Below are 17,193 nucleotides of genomic sequence, written 5' to 3' on the forward strand. Positions count from 1 at the left end.
AAACATGCGCATGCGCACACATAACTTCTAACGGAAAGCGCCATATTCGAGTTGTTGCTGGTGTTTGGTGAAAATTTGCTACGAATTTCTAGTTTTGAATTCAAGATTAAATCGAAAATAACAGTGGCGACTGGTGAGCATGTAACAGAATTAGCTTTTTTGGTTTATTTTCTACAGATATTTATGCCTATTTAGTTGTAAATTGCCTAACATTAGTCATGTACACCGGGCCAAGGCAGTCAGACCATGGTCAGACCATGGAGAAATGGTCAGACATATGCTTTTGCGCAAATATAGGCCTACGAGTACGACTAGTACTACTCAGTAGCTGATTAGTCACTAGTACTACTACTAGTAAAAGGAGTAGGACTGCTAGTCCTGGTACTAAGTTGGCAGGTTGGTAGGCCTAGCCTTAGTAGGCCTACTGCCTAGCATGGAGGAGTCGGCTTAGGCCTACCATGCCTATGCCGACTGAAAAAAATGTAGGCCTTCATGTGGCCTACATCATGTAGGCTTAGTTGTAACTTGTACTTGGTAGTACTGGCACAGTGCACTGGCAGTGGTAGTTGACACTACCGGGTCAAAGTTTTCAAGCATCATCATAAACCCCACTGCACTGACCGTACTCATGATGCTGACCAGGCAGCAAGACTGACTGACAGGCACGAAAAGATGAGGTCTATCTCAGTATCTGGACATGCTGGAAAGAGTTCCATACGCAGATATGAGGGTACGGACATGACGGACAACACTAATTTTCCCTTAAACATGTTTAAATGTTATGGGTCCAAGTTACTCGGACTGACTATACCTAGGTTTTTCAGACATGTATATGGACCTCTTTCCAATTAGACTAGCCATGCTATTGCTAACATTTGGCCTATGCAGACAGGCCACCTTCATGAACAAATAGCACCCAGGATTAAGGCCTAACAAACATGACATGATGTACATATGAGTAATATGACATAGGGGTGTGGGTATACCCGATCAGGGGGGGGGGAACCCCGATCAGCCGTGATTTTTTTCTGTAGGGCGTACAGACTGTGACGTGAATCAAATGAATATAGGTAGGCCCTACTATATAAAAAAATCATGGCTGATCGGGTTCTCCCCCCCTCCCCCGATCAGGTATGCCCACACTTACCCCACCTTAATTTTCCACATAATGACTTCTTCATCTAGACTTCGGCACCTGGTCCCTAATTTCGCCAACTATTGTCAAGTCTTATTGGTTTTTACAGCAAACTTAGGCCTAAGTGGGAAAATAAGGGACTTGGCAACTATACCGTCATTGACGTTAATGCCTTCTTGGTTTCGAAATTTACTTGAATATAAATTGAAATTTACTTGAATATAAAGATGCTTCAGGGCTGTGCACATGTACAGTAGTTGTTCCTGTACACTTTTAATGTTGGGACTACAGGGTCCATGTCTGTAATCAGTTGGGTGATTTGAATGGTGTTTTATCCAGGTTTAGCACATCTGACTGTTGACCATGCCAGCAGCTGTGGATGTCCACACACCTGCCCAGCGGGGGGCAGCCCTGTTCAGGAACCCCTCCAGCGTCACCACGCCCACAGACTTCATCTCACCCTCAACCTCCTCCCGTCGGCATCCACCCCCTCTCCCCGGCCAGTCGGCCCTCCACGGTCAACATGTCAGTGTCCCCGAGAATGATGACGCAGCCGAACGTCGGCAGAGGCGGCGGTCCAAGGTTCTGGAGATGCAGCGGCAGTTTCAGAGCCCAGGAACACCAAGCGACAGGTACCATAAACCTTCTCAACATGTTCTCATTGCATCATGGCAATGGATGTCAAGCAAGCCATACACTTTAATGCATGACACGGGGGAAGTGAACCAATCAGAAATCCATGTTAGAACTTTCTTCAGAATACACACCTGTTCATCAAGTCACAGGTGCATCTGTATTCCATAGTGTCTTTTCATTGTAGTGGCTGTAGTTATGGTAATGCAACTTCTAAATTCTGTAGTCACTGCACTGTACAACAAGCATTGGGATCTGTGTAAGGTTTCGGATTCCATCAAGCCATCGAGTTGCTAGCTAGCTTGCTACACATAGCTGTGGACACATGTGGATCCAAGTTCAAAGCCTGCAACAGCCGTGATTGTTTTTTCCCCTTTCGTTCTTTCTTTATTTTTTGTCATCCAATCCCATAATGCATTGCAGTTACAAATGTCAAAAAGGTTGATTGAGAGAAATAGCCAAACGAATAAATACATGAGATCTCAGCCATTCAACTGAGAAGTGACAAGAGTACATGCATGGTTTCTCCTTTACTGGGCTTACTTTTTGTACACTCAGCTCGGAAGTCAGGTTAGCGTGGTGCTTCTTTCCTCGCCTTCCACCTCTCAGGGCCTTGGGTTCCAATCCCGGCTCGGTCCACATGTCCCTACCCGATTCTTTTGGTTATACCCAAAATATTCCTCTGGGATTTTCCTTCCACCTCTAAAACTGCAACTGCTTCTCATTGTTTCCTCTCTACAGGTTTCTCCAGGCTTGCGAGCTACAGTGCCTGGGGCACTTTTGAGGGATCCTTGGTGTCATTACCAGAAATAAATAATAATAATCAACGCCCGTATTTCTCCGATAAAATTAGTGTTTTCCTCCATTTCAGACGGCGATCGTTATCCCTCAATCAAGGCCTGAGTGCTGCCCAGATCACAGACCATTATGCAAACTGCATCAAGCTCTCTACAGAAAATGTGAGTGAAAATCCAAATTTATTTTTGTCACGATGAACCAAGAATACGCCTACTGAATGTAATCTATCCAGTCACCCAAAGAAAATCAGCAGACACTCCGAGCTTATCAAGAAACACTGGTGAAATTCAGTGGCTTTGAAGCAGGGACTCACATGCGCACCCCACACCATGTTATCTTTGGTTTCTACATTAAGTCCAGTTTAGTGTACAAAGTACACAAAGAAGGACGGACACTTGTGAGGAAATGTTGCAGATTTGAGTAAAGTACATCTAGATTTGAAACGCTGCTGATGCCTACCATTTGTGTGGGCGGCTAAAGTTTGCAGATAAGTCACCTTTGGTTGGTAACAGTTTGGGCACATTAGTGTTATTTTGAAAGAAATATGTACATGTACTTCATTTAAGCATTTAGTAGTGGTATTTATTATTTGATGTTTTGATAGCTGTGGCAAATGTTTCTCAACAATTGGTGAATTATTTTACTTTTGTACTGATGGTCTACCTAATTTTTTTCCACCCAAAGACAGACAAACATTATAACTGACATGGCAAGATGAAATCCTTGTGGCATTTTGACACTTTTGTTTTGGATTTTGTTCTGGTTGACAAAATATCTTGTATTTCTTGTAAAAAACAAATGCTTTATGGATTCTTTTGTCGCAGCATTTTGAAATGCACTGGTCTCTCTTGTCAACAGAAAATTAATGCCAAGAATGCATTTGGTCTGCACTTGATTGACTACATGGCCGAACTCCTCAAAGAGAAGACGGGAGAAATGACAAATTTCCAGGTACGGTGGACAGTCAAAGTAGACAAACAAACAACTTCAGGAAAATATGCCTGGCACTCGTATTATCATTCAGTACAGGTATCACTAGCAAATGTTGTTCATTAAACCCTTTTACATGTTTCCAAGCTATGCATTCACCGGGGCATAGGTGAAAATAAGACACCAACAGCACCAAAAGTTCTCTTGTGAAGCATTCTGATTTCGTAAGGCCACCCAGAGTCCTCATCTCAAGCTACGCACAAGCTGTCTTGTCTGGAAATATTGGCTGTGACCTGGAATAAACGTGTGCCAGTGGGAGCCATTGGTGAATTTTTGCCTCCACTTCCCTTAGGGGTCATTCTATAAATTAGAGGTCCAATTTTTTTCACGTCTGTATCACATCTGACGTATGATTTTTGTAAGTTCAGAACACATGATTCTCTGATTTCCAAGAGTGACGAATTAATGCAAATTACCTGGCAAACAAATAGAAATAGTTTGAAATTAATTTGAGTGATATTTCCATGTCAAATTACACAGGTAAGGTATAACAAGGACACAAAAAACGTCACACTTTTTGACCCTGAATTTATAGAATGACCCATAGGCTTATGCATTAGCACCAGCCACAGCCAAGACTATCCGCGGTAGCCGTAGCCACAAGCCTCACTTACCAGTGGAGTTGTATTTTGTTTTCACTGAGCCTTTTCAAGTCGGGGCTTTGATTGCCAGCAGCAATGTACTCTCTTCTGTTGTAGGTTGCTAGCTGTACGCTGGATGCAAGCGCCAAGATCTACGCCGGCCGCGTGGATGCCATCCATGCTGACACCTACAAGATGCTAGGAGGGCTCGGCCACGGAGACAGACAGAGCAAAGGTGATGCAAATCACTGCATCATGTAAACCTTTGCAGTGCTGTTCTTCTGTTAATAAAACATTTAAGGTTCCCTCTGCCAACAGCCATTATCAGAACATGCAAATGGTCCAATATTTACACACTTGGGCTGTAAGTTTGCTGAATATGCATGAAGTGAAATTTATTAAGCGCCGCATTAAAAAACAATAGGCTGGAAATATGTGCATTCAGCTTTAATTCTGGGAAAAGTTTTCAAATTTGAAAGTTGGAACCCTGAATTCCATGTGTAATAAATGGCAAACAGTTTACAAAAAATATTACAGTCAACCATTGAAAAGGTACCTAACCAAATGTACATTATGAACAAAAAGTCTTGACATTTTGAAAAACTTTACATAAAAAACTAAAGAGCAAAATGAAACATCTGATGGCAGAAAACGTTGAATCAGTAAATCAAATGCAGTGAAAGAGATATTCAATTTTTGACCATAATCAGAAACACTGCTTTTGTCTTAGTTTTGTCTTTTTTTTCACAATCAGAAGGTGAAGAAGGTCCCACAGAGGCCGGAGAAGGAGGAACTAACACCAACAAGAAACAGAAAAAGGTGAGCCTTCTGCTGTCGTTAAAACTTCTTGGCTGTTCATAAAACAGTTTGCAGTAGAGGTCTCCATTGATTCAGAGCGATTCCTAATTTGCTTATCAAAGACTTGGTGTTTGCTGTAAAAGGAGCCTCGTTGATTTTTTGATTAACAGAACGTGAGAAATGCTTGGGGTTTGACTTCTTTACATCTGTCGGGTATAGCGTAGAAATAACAAAACTGATATTTTGTTTCTGAATTTTTGTGTTTGTTCCACTGGATAGCGACACTCCAACACTGTCGAGAGCAACTTGAAGAACATCAACCTGAATAAATTAGACCTTGGCTTTGAGGTAAATCCCTTCGAAAAAATTCTCAGTGTATCAAGTAGTTTGAAAGTGGCAAGATTCTAATAGTGCATGCTTTCTCGTACAAATTGTAAAAATAATTGTATCATGATTATCTTTTGTGTGTTTTTTTTTTTTACATTTATTTGTATTATTCATACATAATTAGTTTGAACAAACTTTAGGCAATAGTCGTATGTGTTATGAGCAAATTCTCCCTATTGTCTCTGTGATCAGATGGACCCCTTGTTCCACAAGACCTCGGCTGCCTTTGATGAAGGGGGTACCTTCGGCCTGCTCCTCAACCACCTGACTTGCAGGGACGACGAGGGCGAGCTCCTTCTGGACTCCACCACGATGGCCAGCTCTGTTGGCACGCAGGCGGACGAGGCCCTAGAGTCTGCCAGGCAGGCTAGGCTGGACTTGTCCGACCTCAGAGGTATGTCAACAAAAATCGAGAGGTAACGTGGGAAAGGTCAAGTTTTCCTTGGGACATATGTCATTGCATGCTAAGTTATATCTGTATCAGAGGGTGAGCATATTGACAAACTTGATCAAAGTTATTGGTCATTGTAAAACCTTTGGGACAACCCAGAGTCTCAACTTTTATTTTCATTTCTGTTATTTATTATCCTAATAGCGGTGCAAGAGTGCTCAAATTTGGCCTCAAACAGTCTTTCCCGCATCATGAGATGACCAATTTTTAAACGTACTTGGGTAGATATTTTTGAATCAAGACGTGTATTTCCATGTACCACCTCATAGCCATTGAGTGTGTAGTCCATTTACAATACAGATTAGATTAAAACGTGGTGTGCATGAAGGCATTGCCTTACTTTACGCTCCTGTTAATTCTCTATCCACTCGGACCAAAGGTTTTGTAAAAAGGATTGCACCATACTGCGCAGCCCTAGAACCAGCACTCTTCCCAATGCACGGTCACAGCAGATAAAGTTAATTGACACTTCTCTGTTCTAGAATTTGACATTTTGAAATAAGGGTACAGGAATTTATAGAAATTGGTCCAATACTCAAGAAAGCTGAATAACTTATGGAAGCTTAGCATGGGGAAAAGAGTGGCAGCGATACCCGGAGAAAAGTGCAAGTGTGACATGGTCTTCATTGACAACCCGTCCCACCCTACTCAGCTCCACCCTTTCTCTGATGCTTTTGCAGTGATGAGATAGTTCGACTGCCTTTTATAGCTCACGGTAACCCGATCGAGGTTTGCATAGTCCATTCAGATTTGTGACAGACTCTCTCCACATTTTCATCTGTCTATGTTGTGCCTACTGTCCTCCGTCTTTGCCTGCAGATGTGTACGCTGGTGTCAACTTGGATGCCCTGCGGATTTGTCCGCAGTTTGCCGACTTTGAGTTTACCAACTGGAACAAAGATGGCAAGGTAGAGCAATCACGAGATACAGACTTGCTGTGAACAAATCATGCTAAGGATTTTTGCCAACACTTTACCTCTAATAGACTCATCTAAGAAAACAGCATAACTGTGGTGGCACTGCACTTGCAGGCGCATGCACTTTCATATAGCAAATCACCATGCTAAATCGCAAGGAGGCATGTAATGCGAGCATACCACCACAGTGATGGCTTCTATTCTAGTTACCAAATTACCCCATAAAATTACCCCATAATGTGAAAATTACCCCTCTATTAGGAGAATGGGGCGGAAACCCGTCCATGCATCTTTAGCACCAACGCATTTACCGTGATGCAAATGTACTAGAATGAAAGAAATGATGATGTTTACCTTACAGTGTGGAGGAAAAAGACAGAATAGTGGCTTGTTTGTGTCATGAACACCAGCAATCAAGGATAAATTTGTTTATCAGAACAAGGAAGGATAAAAAAAATGTACAATCAAGAGAAACTTTGTTTTTGTTAAGGTAAAGATGCTTGGAAAAAAAAATTATTTTCTGGTTTGAAGCAGACAGGACACAGGAAAAAGCAGGAGAGTATTAAGAAACTAGTGTTTGATGTTCAGGTAATCTTATCCACTTTTGAGGCCAATCACATATACATTAACTGTTGCAATTTTTCTTTTTTTCTTTTTTCAATGTTTCTGAAACTAAGGATGACTTTGCCGCCATGATCGAGCAGATGGGTAAGAGCGACCAGGCCTTTGATGTTAACGCTGTCCCAGAACCTCTCGACGAGCCTGACGCTGGCCAGCCAGACTTTGGCACGGACCACTACACGGCCGGGGGCTTCAGCGACTGTGACGACGACTGTGATGGTGGGGAGGGGGTGGGGTCAATAGGAGAGGCGTCTGTGTTCATGGCTGACGGCCAGGAAGCTCGGCTGGTAGGATCAAGCGGGTGAGTCTTCATCAGACACTGAAAAATTCAAGATTTGTCCACCTGATGTTGATTTCCTTAGAGCTCTTCCCGGTCACTAACTTCAGCTTTAAGTTGAAACGGTTTGGCTGTTTTTTTATCAGAGGGATACTTCAGAGAGCAATTTGAAATGTTTTGCCTACATGTGTATGCTTTAGGGTACAAAAGCCATTGTCTCTTGACTCAGAACCTTCAGCAATGTCTCAGTTTAATGGTCAACTTTGTGGGAGTCAGGTAGCCTGGTCAGCATATTAACCACTTCCTGCATGGGATTCCGGATCCGAACACGTATGCTTTAATGTGTGGCCGGGGTCTCCGAACTCGGACAAAGGGAACAGGGCCTTGTAACAAAAGACCGTACTCGGAACAAAAGACAAGGCTGCTGGGAATTACCAACATTTTTTCATTCTCAAAAGTGGAGATAATCCTGCCTTGTTTTGAAACAGTATACAATTGTTTGGGGCATTTAGAGCGAGCAGATTACCGCCGGGGACAAAAGCACTCCACCACAGTGATGAGCCACACAGCACCGCTGCATGCTAATCTGGCCCCTATTGAAAAGAGGTCAGCAGCACACTGAGCCAGGTTCATGAACAAAAGAAAGTTATATAACACCACACAATCTGGGCTCTTTTTACAAGGCTGCAGGCCTGGCTGAAATACTCAGGCATCAATAGATTTTGTCCGTCAGGCTAGAGTGGACGCCAGACAGTCCTTCACGTGTTTGTAAGTGTCCAGTAAATGAAGATAGGAATGGTCGTGAAATGGGCTTTTCAGATTTCTGTTGAAACACTGATGAAGAGGTGCACAAGGCTCATCAGGCTGGGGTTTTTTTTGTCTGTTGGCCCAACAGGTGCAGGACCCTGTCCACAGCTGGTCAGCTGTGTCTTCAGCTGTCACTCCAGCCCACCGAGTACTCCTACTTCAACATGGATAAACTCACCACCTGGGCAGGCCCACAGCACTGGAAGCTAAAACCGCATTCTAAAGGTAAACTCAAACCGTACAGTGGGCCCTGGCATTCAATTTTCTGAATGAATTGTTGAAGGGTCGTTAGCATGATAACCACATGTACCTTGCTTGTGGTTTCCATAAGTGTTCGGAGGTGCAGGTTTTCGAAACTCAGAGGAGAAAGGTGGAGGAGAATCCCCAAGTTGATCTGGTTTCTTTTGGCCATTTAGAGTAAACGGTGTAATAGTTTAAGGACACCAACTGTGTGCTTGGCCCAATAGTTTTCAGGCGGGCAAAAAGTGGCTAATCGTAAATAGCATCAAGGCCAATTTTTGTGAAGGCCCTCTCCCAGAGACCAAGTACAGCTGGTGCTAACAGATATCTTTTTTGTGTGTCTTGTCTCTAGACCCATCCTCGTTAGGTAACGGAGAGGACGATAAGAAGGCAAAGACTAAGAAGCCTGTCTTCAGGATAGACTACGAGGAGGATGTGAACTTTGACAAGTACTTCTCCGAATCCAAGGTCGGCACACTGAAACTTAACACTCTATTTAATCCTTTGTTGAAATTTGTCATGATAGTGCAAGCCCTCTAATCAGGTCATTTCTTCAGGGCCAAATAAGGCTAGCATTTTTATATTAGTTGGATTACGAATCCGATGATTCCGAGTAATGCAATTTTAGGGGAAAAAAAGAAATTGATACATGCATTAGTGTTTCTGATCATGGGTTTTTAGTGTTTTGGAAAAAAAAATTATGGATCAAATTCAATTTATTTACTCCTCCGACCCCAGATCAGTAAGAGTTTTATTTTTTATTTTCTTCCGCTCGCCGACCCTGCAATATGTCATGCTATGTTCGTGATCCTATGAATAAACAGTGCTTGCCTAAGCAGGCTTATTCTGTGCTGCTCTCCTGCACAAAGAAGCGTTGCTCATTAAAAAAATATGGCTTGCCATCCCGGATGTTGTATCATCAGATTTGAGTTAGATCACTGCAGTTGTGCGCATCCCCGCAGTCTCACACCAGACGTATCTTAGGCACTGGGCAGTGCGGACTTGTCACTAAAGTGTGGAACGATTGAGGTGAAAGAGTTTGTGGGCAAAGTTTTGAAAATTTGTGACTTTGTGGTTCTCGTTGTGACTGTGCAGGCGGCCACCACGCTATCCAAGGCCACCCTAGACAAGTACAGCAAGAGCGTCACCACACTCCCTGGGGATCTCCACTACAACCCAGATTCTCTCTTCAAGCTCTTCCTCAAGCCAAACTTTGTGGTAAGTGTTGAAAACATCTCAAGTGTCAAGTTTCAACGAGTCCATGGTCCCTTCCTCCCCTCCCCTCGCTCCAAGTTTTGCTCGTCTCCCACCGAGTTTAAAAACAACTAGCCACCAAGCTTGAAAATCTGGTAGCCAGGTTTAACATGTTGGATGCATTTGCACTGTGGAATATTTCATCTTCTACAACAATATCTTTATGAACAAGGCTATCGGTGACTGCACAAAAGTGCTATCAATTCTTGTGAAATAAATGTCATAGGAACCCCAAAATGCACAAGACCTGATAAAAATAAATTGGAAGGTCTTCAAGTGGGTATTAGGTCCTTGGTATGCGTACTTGGAAGGCTTTGCTCCGCTCTCACCTGTTTCAAAATTTTTCTTCAGTCCCCACCAAGTTTTAACTGTAAAAACTTGTGGAGCACCGTTGTATTAAAGTTAAAAGAAATAGTTGTACGGACATCTTTCTGCGACATGCAGGTCAGGAGGCAAGTCAGTAACAATGACAGCATGGACGATGGCATCGGCAGCTATGACTACAACAACGCCAATGACTGTGCCAACTTCTGTCCGGACACGGGGGTGAGGCAGCCACTTTCTATTATTGCTGTTGTCATGGTCACAATTAGCCTTCAATCAAGGCGAGCATGGCAACCCGGATACAAGTATAGTGGTAACGTGAAAAAATCCCGGTGTGAGTGGCGAAGCCATGAGCGCCTCTATTATCTCGTGGAGAAGGCTTTAATACGTTTTTCTTTACATTCCGCCATCAATTTGGTTGTCAGGAGAGATACGTTTAACAAATAATGCAGACATTTTAGACACAGATGTATGCTTGACTCAATGCCACCACAGGTTGATGATGAGGATGATGACCATGGCAGGAGTGGGGATATGAGTTCAGGACCCAGTGACTTCAGCCAGACCTGCTCCCAGAGCAGCTACATCAATGACAGCGTCTTTGATGCCACCCTCTTGCAAGGAGACAGGCTGGTGGCTCAGCCGCACAAGGTACAGTCAGGACTAATGTCTTGCTCTTGCTTCTACTGATAGGCGTGTGATAACACAGGAGGTTGACGGATTACAGGGGTTTTTTTTGGGGGGGGGGAATATGTGCTTGGATTTGAAATTGGGACTCCTTCCTCCCAAAATAGAAAGCCACAAAAAAGTAAATGCGGCAGGGCTCGATTTACCCCCAAAAAAGTGGCATGCACTGGTGCATGTAGACTAAAAAAACCTACATGCACCAGGAAAAAACTACATGCACCAGGAAAAAACTACATGCACCAGGAAAAACCTACATGCATCAGGAAAAAACTACATGCACCAGGAAAAAACTACATGCACCAGGAAAAAACTACATGCACCAGGAAAAAACTACATGCACCAGGAAAAAACTACATGCATCAGGAAAAAACTACATGCATCAGGAAAAACCTACATGCATCAGGAAAAACCTACATGCATCAGGAAAAAACCTACATGCATCAGGAAAAAACTACATGCACCAGGAAAAACCTACATGCATCAGGAAAAACTACATGCATCAGGAAAAACCCACATGCATCAGGAAAAACCTACATGCATCAGGAAAAACTACATGCATCAGGAAAAACCTACATGCATCAGGAAAAACCTACATGCATCAGGAAAAACCTACATGCATCAGGAAAAAACTACATGCACCAGGAAAAAACTACATGCACCAGGAAAAACCTACATGCACCAGGAAAACCTACATGTACCGTAATTTTGCAAATACCTGTAGTGCATATTCCTTTATAGCAATTTGAGGATTATAAGCCAAAGCTAAGGTTAGATGTGTAGGCCTATATGTATTATGAACCTGCTGCGAGGAATGGGAGAAAGAAATAACACGTTCGTACACTATCTGGTCAAGAATTCAACAAACTTTATTCATATTCTCACTTATTGGTAAATATATGCAGGAAGTGAGTATTTTGCTGGTTAAAAAGTTACATGCACGTCGTGCATGCTCAGCAGAACATACATGCACAAGCAAAAAGCTACTTGCACTGGTGCACATGTGCACCGGGTAATTTGAGCCCTGAAATGCGGCATTATGAAATAAGGTATTTCCCCTCCAAAACAGATGTCAAAACCCTTGCACATGATTGCAGAACTGTGTTGTCAAAAGTGTACAAGCCAACTGAGCTTGACAAGTTAAGTGGTTGAGGGATGAAACATACTCAAAAGTGAGCGGGGCAGAGGACAGTTTCAGTTTTGAGTCTCTTAAGTGAAAGAATAGCACCGTCAAAAATACTGCTGTGTTTATTTTTGGTTGTGTGGTGGACTACCAAGTTGCATTTCGGCACGAGTGAAATACAAGTAGTCTCTCCACGAGCGAAGTTGTCCGGTGTGCACTGAATAACTTTAGTCCTCAAAACATTAGCACAGAGCCTAATTTGCCCGAACAAAGGCAACCACAAGTCTTTTTGAGTTTTGAGGATGTTTCTCAATTTGGAATAAACCAGTTTCTGCCCCCAACCCTCCCACTGGATCCTACCCCCAGTCTGGGCATTCCAGAACCACTCTTTACCAATGCACTGTCACTTCACAGTTGGCAAGGAGTAGGCCTTTTTGCTCCATTTACTTATGAATCAGTCACTTGTTCTGTGTTCAATTTGCATTTGAATCCTCACTGGCTAGACACATTACTCAATGTGGACGGTGGTTCCTGACTTGTTTGCACATTCTGTGCCTTTTTCTGTACCCTGTGTGAAGGTTTGACATTCCATCTGCATTGGTTTAGGTGGCCAAGATTGATATCCAGTACGCCAGGACGGCCAAAAAGATGGACGTCAAGAAACTCAAGTCGCTGATGTGGCAGCATTTGACAGCGGACAAGGAAGAAGACAAGGTCAGTCCTTGAACATTCGGCCAGTGACACCCCCCCCGGTGATTCTGAATGTCTTGTAGTTCTGTATGCCAAATTTTTCAGTCAGACACTCGTTTTGTTCATATTATTTCTGCAATCCTTACTTTTAAGACCCTGCTATTATGCATGTGTTCCAATTGTCAAAATTGGTAAGAAGTTCACATTTTCTAGCCGCTCTCTCAACACAGGAAGACTTCCCAATGCTGCCATGGTAATTTTTGGACTGCAGGACACCTTGTATTGTGTTTCCATGAGAAAAAAAGTCTGTTGCCAAGTACGACCTAGCAGCTTTTTTTTCCTATCAATTTGTGTCCATACAGGTGCTCAAATAATTTGACAAAAACACAGCAAAAATAAATTCCAGGAAAACCAAGGGCACGTCCAATAACACAATACTTCGCGTACGTATGCGTACCACTAACAATAAAGGTATACAAGATATGACAATACCGACATACTTTTCTTTTGCTATTGAATGTCCCCCTGGTTTGGGTTTTTTGTGGGAGTAGGGAAAGCAGGGTGGCTGATGTCGTAGCACAAGGCAACAATATTACACTGCAAATATGCAACAAAATGTTTACATGTATATACGTGTCATTGTGAAATCAATGGGTGATTTTTTTTTTTCCCAGCAGTTTTGGTTGTTAGAAATAACCTCTGGTCATTCCAATACCGAAAATCTTGCAGGAAAACATCCCCTCAGAGACTGATGCCAACAAGAAGACGTCGGTGGCGGGCGAGCAGTGCTTCAGTGACATGTACCAGGTCCTGCCGGCCAAACTCTCCCGCACCATGGCCAAGAACCTCAGCATTCCCATCGCCTTTGTCTGCCTCCTCCATCTGGCCAATGAAAAGGTTGGTGTCTCAGGAATGCATAGAGAGTATCTTAAGATGGCAGTAGCAAAGTTAGCGTGCCTGCCAATTGTTCCGATTTACTTAGAACTGTCCTGATTTTTAACTTTTCAAAACAGCAAACAAATCAGCGTGTTCAAATTTTCATTCATTCAAAGAAAAAAAATAATGAAAATAATTATTATTGGTTCTCCAGCTTTGTTCACACCTACAGTACAGGTCAGAATTTCAACAGACACAAAAGGAGTTAACCGCAAACACGAAACACGCTGACCCCTGCATAACAGAGAACGCCGGCACCGTAATCCGATCTGCCGAGTATAAACATGCACACGCTACACGAAAACCCCAGAACAGCCAGGCCTTTGTTGACTGGAGCAGTCATTTTCCTAGTTTCCCATAACGAAAAGTATTCAGTTTAACTGCAGCTCAAGTTATCTTCAAATTCCAGGGAAATGTGGTCAGTAGTTTACCTTGTAAGCGTTTTGTTTGGCCATACAGGATCGAAGAAAGTGCCATGCAAGCAACACTTTTGGTTAATGTCTGAATTGCTCCAAAAACATCTGAATCAGGCACAGAAAATATTTGAGCTTGAAATCAAGTTTTCAACCGAGACAAAGCATTTCCTAAATTTGAGAAAACTATTTTGAAAGAAATCCACAAAATAGAAATGGTATTTGACCTCGCCGGTCCGCTAGCCAAATTTTAGTCAAGACAGCCCCCACGGCGGCGATCCTCGCATACACTGATAGTTGTTGCCATACTCGCACTCAGTGTGTTCAAAATTGCGTGAATATAAATTCAATGTGAGATAAGGATTTTTCCCATCAGTTTTCGATTCTGGAGCTGGAAAATCTACCAAATCAAATGGCTCTGTTTGTGGCAAAATAACGACCAAACTAAACGGCAAAGATCATACGATGTGCATGCACTGGCTGCTCACAAAGAACAAAGTAGCACTCATACGAACTTCATAAATATGCATGTCGTGTGACGCTGTATCAAAATGAATATGCAATACAATCGTTTTGATTTATGATTGGTGATTGGGATGAAAGCATTGGGGTGGTTGTAGTTTCGTGATTGCTTCGTCACGGCATGGTCGCGGCACATCTGTTGGTGTGTGGCAGCAAATGAAAAAGTCAAGTAAAATTTACACAAGTTCAGTGGGTGTTTTTTTTTTTTTTTCCTTATTTACTGGAATTCTGATATATGAACTCAATTTCCATAAAATAAGAAATATGTCATTGTAAAATCAGCTTGGTGTAATAGTTCTGGCTGAGGATTTCTTTTGTGGTTACTGTTTATTTGTGAAAAAGTTTTCGCGCAATCGGGAATTGCTTAAAAACCGATCTAGCATTTACCAGCATTGCAAGAACAACATCGTTGTCGCTCAAGTCAATCCCGTGAGTTTAAAATTCAAAGCTTAAATTTGGGAAAAAGTTTTGTAGTATCTAATCACACAGGGTGGACTACTGGCCAGTTTCAGTGCCATTTGACATTTTCCAGATGTAATCCGACTGAATAACTTTTGCAGTCCGAAACTGAAAGAAAACGGCTGTATCATACATATTTTTATACTTAAAGACAGTCATCTTGCCAGCCAGGCGATACATGTACATGTTTGTGATTTCATTTATTCAGTGCACTGCCATACAGTGTAGGCCCTACATGTACATACATTACTGTACATGTATGTATGTACAGTGTACATGCATACAGGAAGCTGAAGCGACAGCTCTGCGCGTGCAGTGGTTCACTACACATTGTCGGTCATCTTTGCAGTCTGCGGTCACAAGCCCTGCCAAGATACTGAGGTCTGGGGTCAGGCTTATCGTGCAATGCACGGTAAAAACAGTGAAGCTTGTATTGAACAGCGTGTCAGGTTCACTGATCGTGTTAGCGTGTCGGCTAAAATTCTGACCTGTACTGTAGATAATTCAGTATTTGGCTGTGATATTGGTACTAGAGAAGTACTCAACTATGAAATTGGATCAGACGCTACAGTGGTACTTGCTTTTTTTAAGTGCGACAATCCCAAGGCAAAACAGGATAATTGTAACACATGTCATGATGAATCCTTAGGAACCCCTTGCAGGTCCCCATCCTGTAACCCCTTTTTCGTTATCCTTGCAACATTTTCTTTAATACCATGGCAAATCTTTAACAGCCTCTCTGCTAGATGTTGCATGGATTCTTGTCTTCATCCCCCCAAATCTCATCATCAGCGTGGAGGCCATACCAAGAAGGGAATTTCGATTCCTGGAAAAGAGACTATCCAGAACACTGTCCCACTGTTTTGCACTGATTGAATCGTTTGATTGTCTTCGTTAACAGAGTTTGCAGATTGTCAACAACGAGGAGGATCTGGTCATTACTCAGAACTGAACTCTGAAGAGTCTACCTCAGTCAGTTCCCTGCCCGTCTCTGCTCTGCACTCTTCCCCTACCCTTCAACGTGTTCATTTGCCCAAACCTGGAGAAACCCCCCCCCCAATGATGGAGCAGTGGTGCATCACAACTCTACCTCCCCATCTGTAGATGCGAGCATCACCGAGGACACGCTGCAGCGCTAGTGTCCAGTGTTGATGGTATTCCCATTTTTTACAGACAAAAGAAGAGACATATTTTCCATCTTGTGATAAGGGGTTGGTTACCTGTACAGGATAGCATAGGACCGTGGTCATAGAGAAAAATCAATTCCCGTCAAAATTCAGATGCATATGTCTGAGAAAGCTACTGGAACATCCTGGGAGATTGTCAGAGTTCTGAAGTGTCAGGCAGAGCAATACGGGATGAACCCGACGATCCTGGCAATTTTGTAACATTAAGATCTGACTGGATGAAGACTTTATGATGTACACGTGCTTGCTCTTAATATTTCGTCATTTTTTTGTGACTACATGCATTCGTTTGCCATTCATCCGGAGGTGAAATGGATTGTGTGATTAAGCTCAACTGTTCATTCTCTTCAAATTCCAATTGGCTCCCATCATGCATGAAATTTCTCCCCTTCGGATGCATGATTTTAGTTTTTATGTTGTACAGTGCGCACAAAGAATTGTCCTTGAAGTACATTCATCTAGTTGCTGTAAATATTTTAGCAGGCATATTTTTCAGTGTTGTAAATTAATGGAGCTGTTAGTCAGTCAAGACTTTACTTTTATTTGTTTCTCACTATGATTTAGGGCTGAATTTTTAATTGGTAGCTGCTGTGTTTACACGTATAGTTGGCATGTGTCGGGACTCGGGAGTAGTGAAGGACTCGTACACTTCTGTGCTAAAATTTAAATTGAATGAAGTTCATTTATACGCTATATTGCTCGGGCGTGCAACTTTTCCTCCGATCAGCTGATTTCCTCGTTTTCCACTTCACACTCCTGCCAGTTGAAAATGAAAAAACACTGTACAAAGTCTTGTAAAGATCAACATTTCCTCGTTTTTTGTCAAAGTCCAAGTTTCATGCCTGGTTGAAAGCAACAGGTGCCTACATGTACATGTAGTTGATGTGGCTTGGATGATTATAATTGAGGTGTGTAATATGACAGTGTTTCTTTAAGTTCACGACACGAATATGGAAATTCCGCTTA

At 42.6% G+C, this 17,193-nt stretch overlaps 1 protein-coding gene across 1 annotated transcript; it reads left to right on the forward strand.

The window, feature by feature from the left end:
- Positions 1-16,954, forward strand: ncaph (non-SMC condensin I complex subunit H). The gene is made up of 18 exons (XM_022241979.2): positions 1-133; positions 1,475-1,767; positions 2,640-2,727; positions 3,425-3,517; positions 4,255-4,372; positions 4,892-4,956; positions 5,215-5,283; positions 5,515-5,716; positions 6,593-6,681; positions 7,368-7,612; positions 8,484-8,620; positions 8,988-9,103; positions 9,731-9,853; positions 10,334-10,435; positions 10,709-10,864; positions 12,627-12,734; positions 13,440-13,607; positions 15,942-16,954. The coding sequence occupies exons 2-18, from the start codon at positions 1,499-1,501 to the stop codon at positions 15,990-15,992; spliced, it is 2,199 nt and encodes a 732-aa protein (XP_022097671.2). The 5' UTR covers positions 1-133; positions 1,475-1,498; the 3' UTR covers positions 15,993-16,954.
- The last annotated feature ends 239 nt before the right edge of the window (positions 16,955-17,193 follow it).

The sequence above is a fragment of the Acanthaster planci genome, linkage group LG13, assembly GCF_054643075.1.
Source record: "Acanthaster planci isolate LZ-2023a linkage group LG13, COTS_SCS, whole genome shotgun sequence".
Classification (NCBI taxonomy): domain Eukaryota; kingdom Metazoa; phylum Echinodermata; class Asteroidea; order Valvatida; family Acanthasteridae; genus Acanthaster; species Acanthaster planci.

Bases quoted from the DNA above. Each gene is read 5' to 3' on its own strand.
- ncaph (XM_022241979.2), top strand. From the start codon at position 1,499: ATGCCAGCAGCTGTGGATGTCCACACACCTGCCCAGCGGGGGGCAGCC. The intron at 7,613-8,483 runs GTGAGTCTTCAT...TTGGCCCAACAG, and splicing joins CGGCTGGTAGGATCAAGCGG to GTGCAGGACCCTGTCCACAG. The intron at 12,735-13,439 runs GTCAGTCCTTGA...AAAATCTTGCAG, and splicing joins CGGACAAGGAAGAAGACAAG to GAAAACATCCCCTCAGAGAC.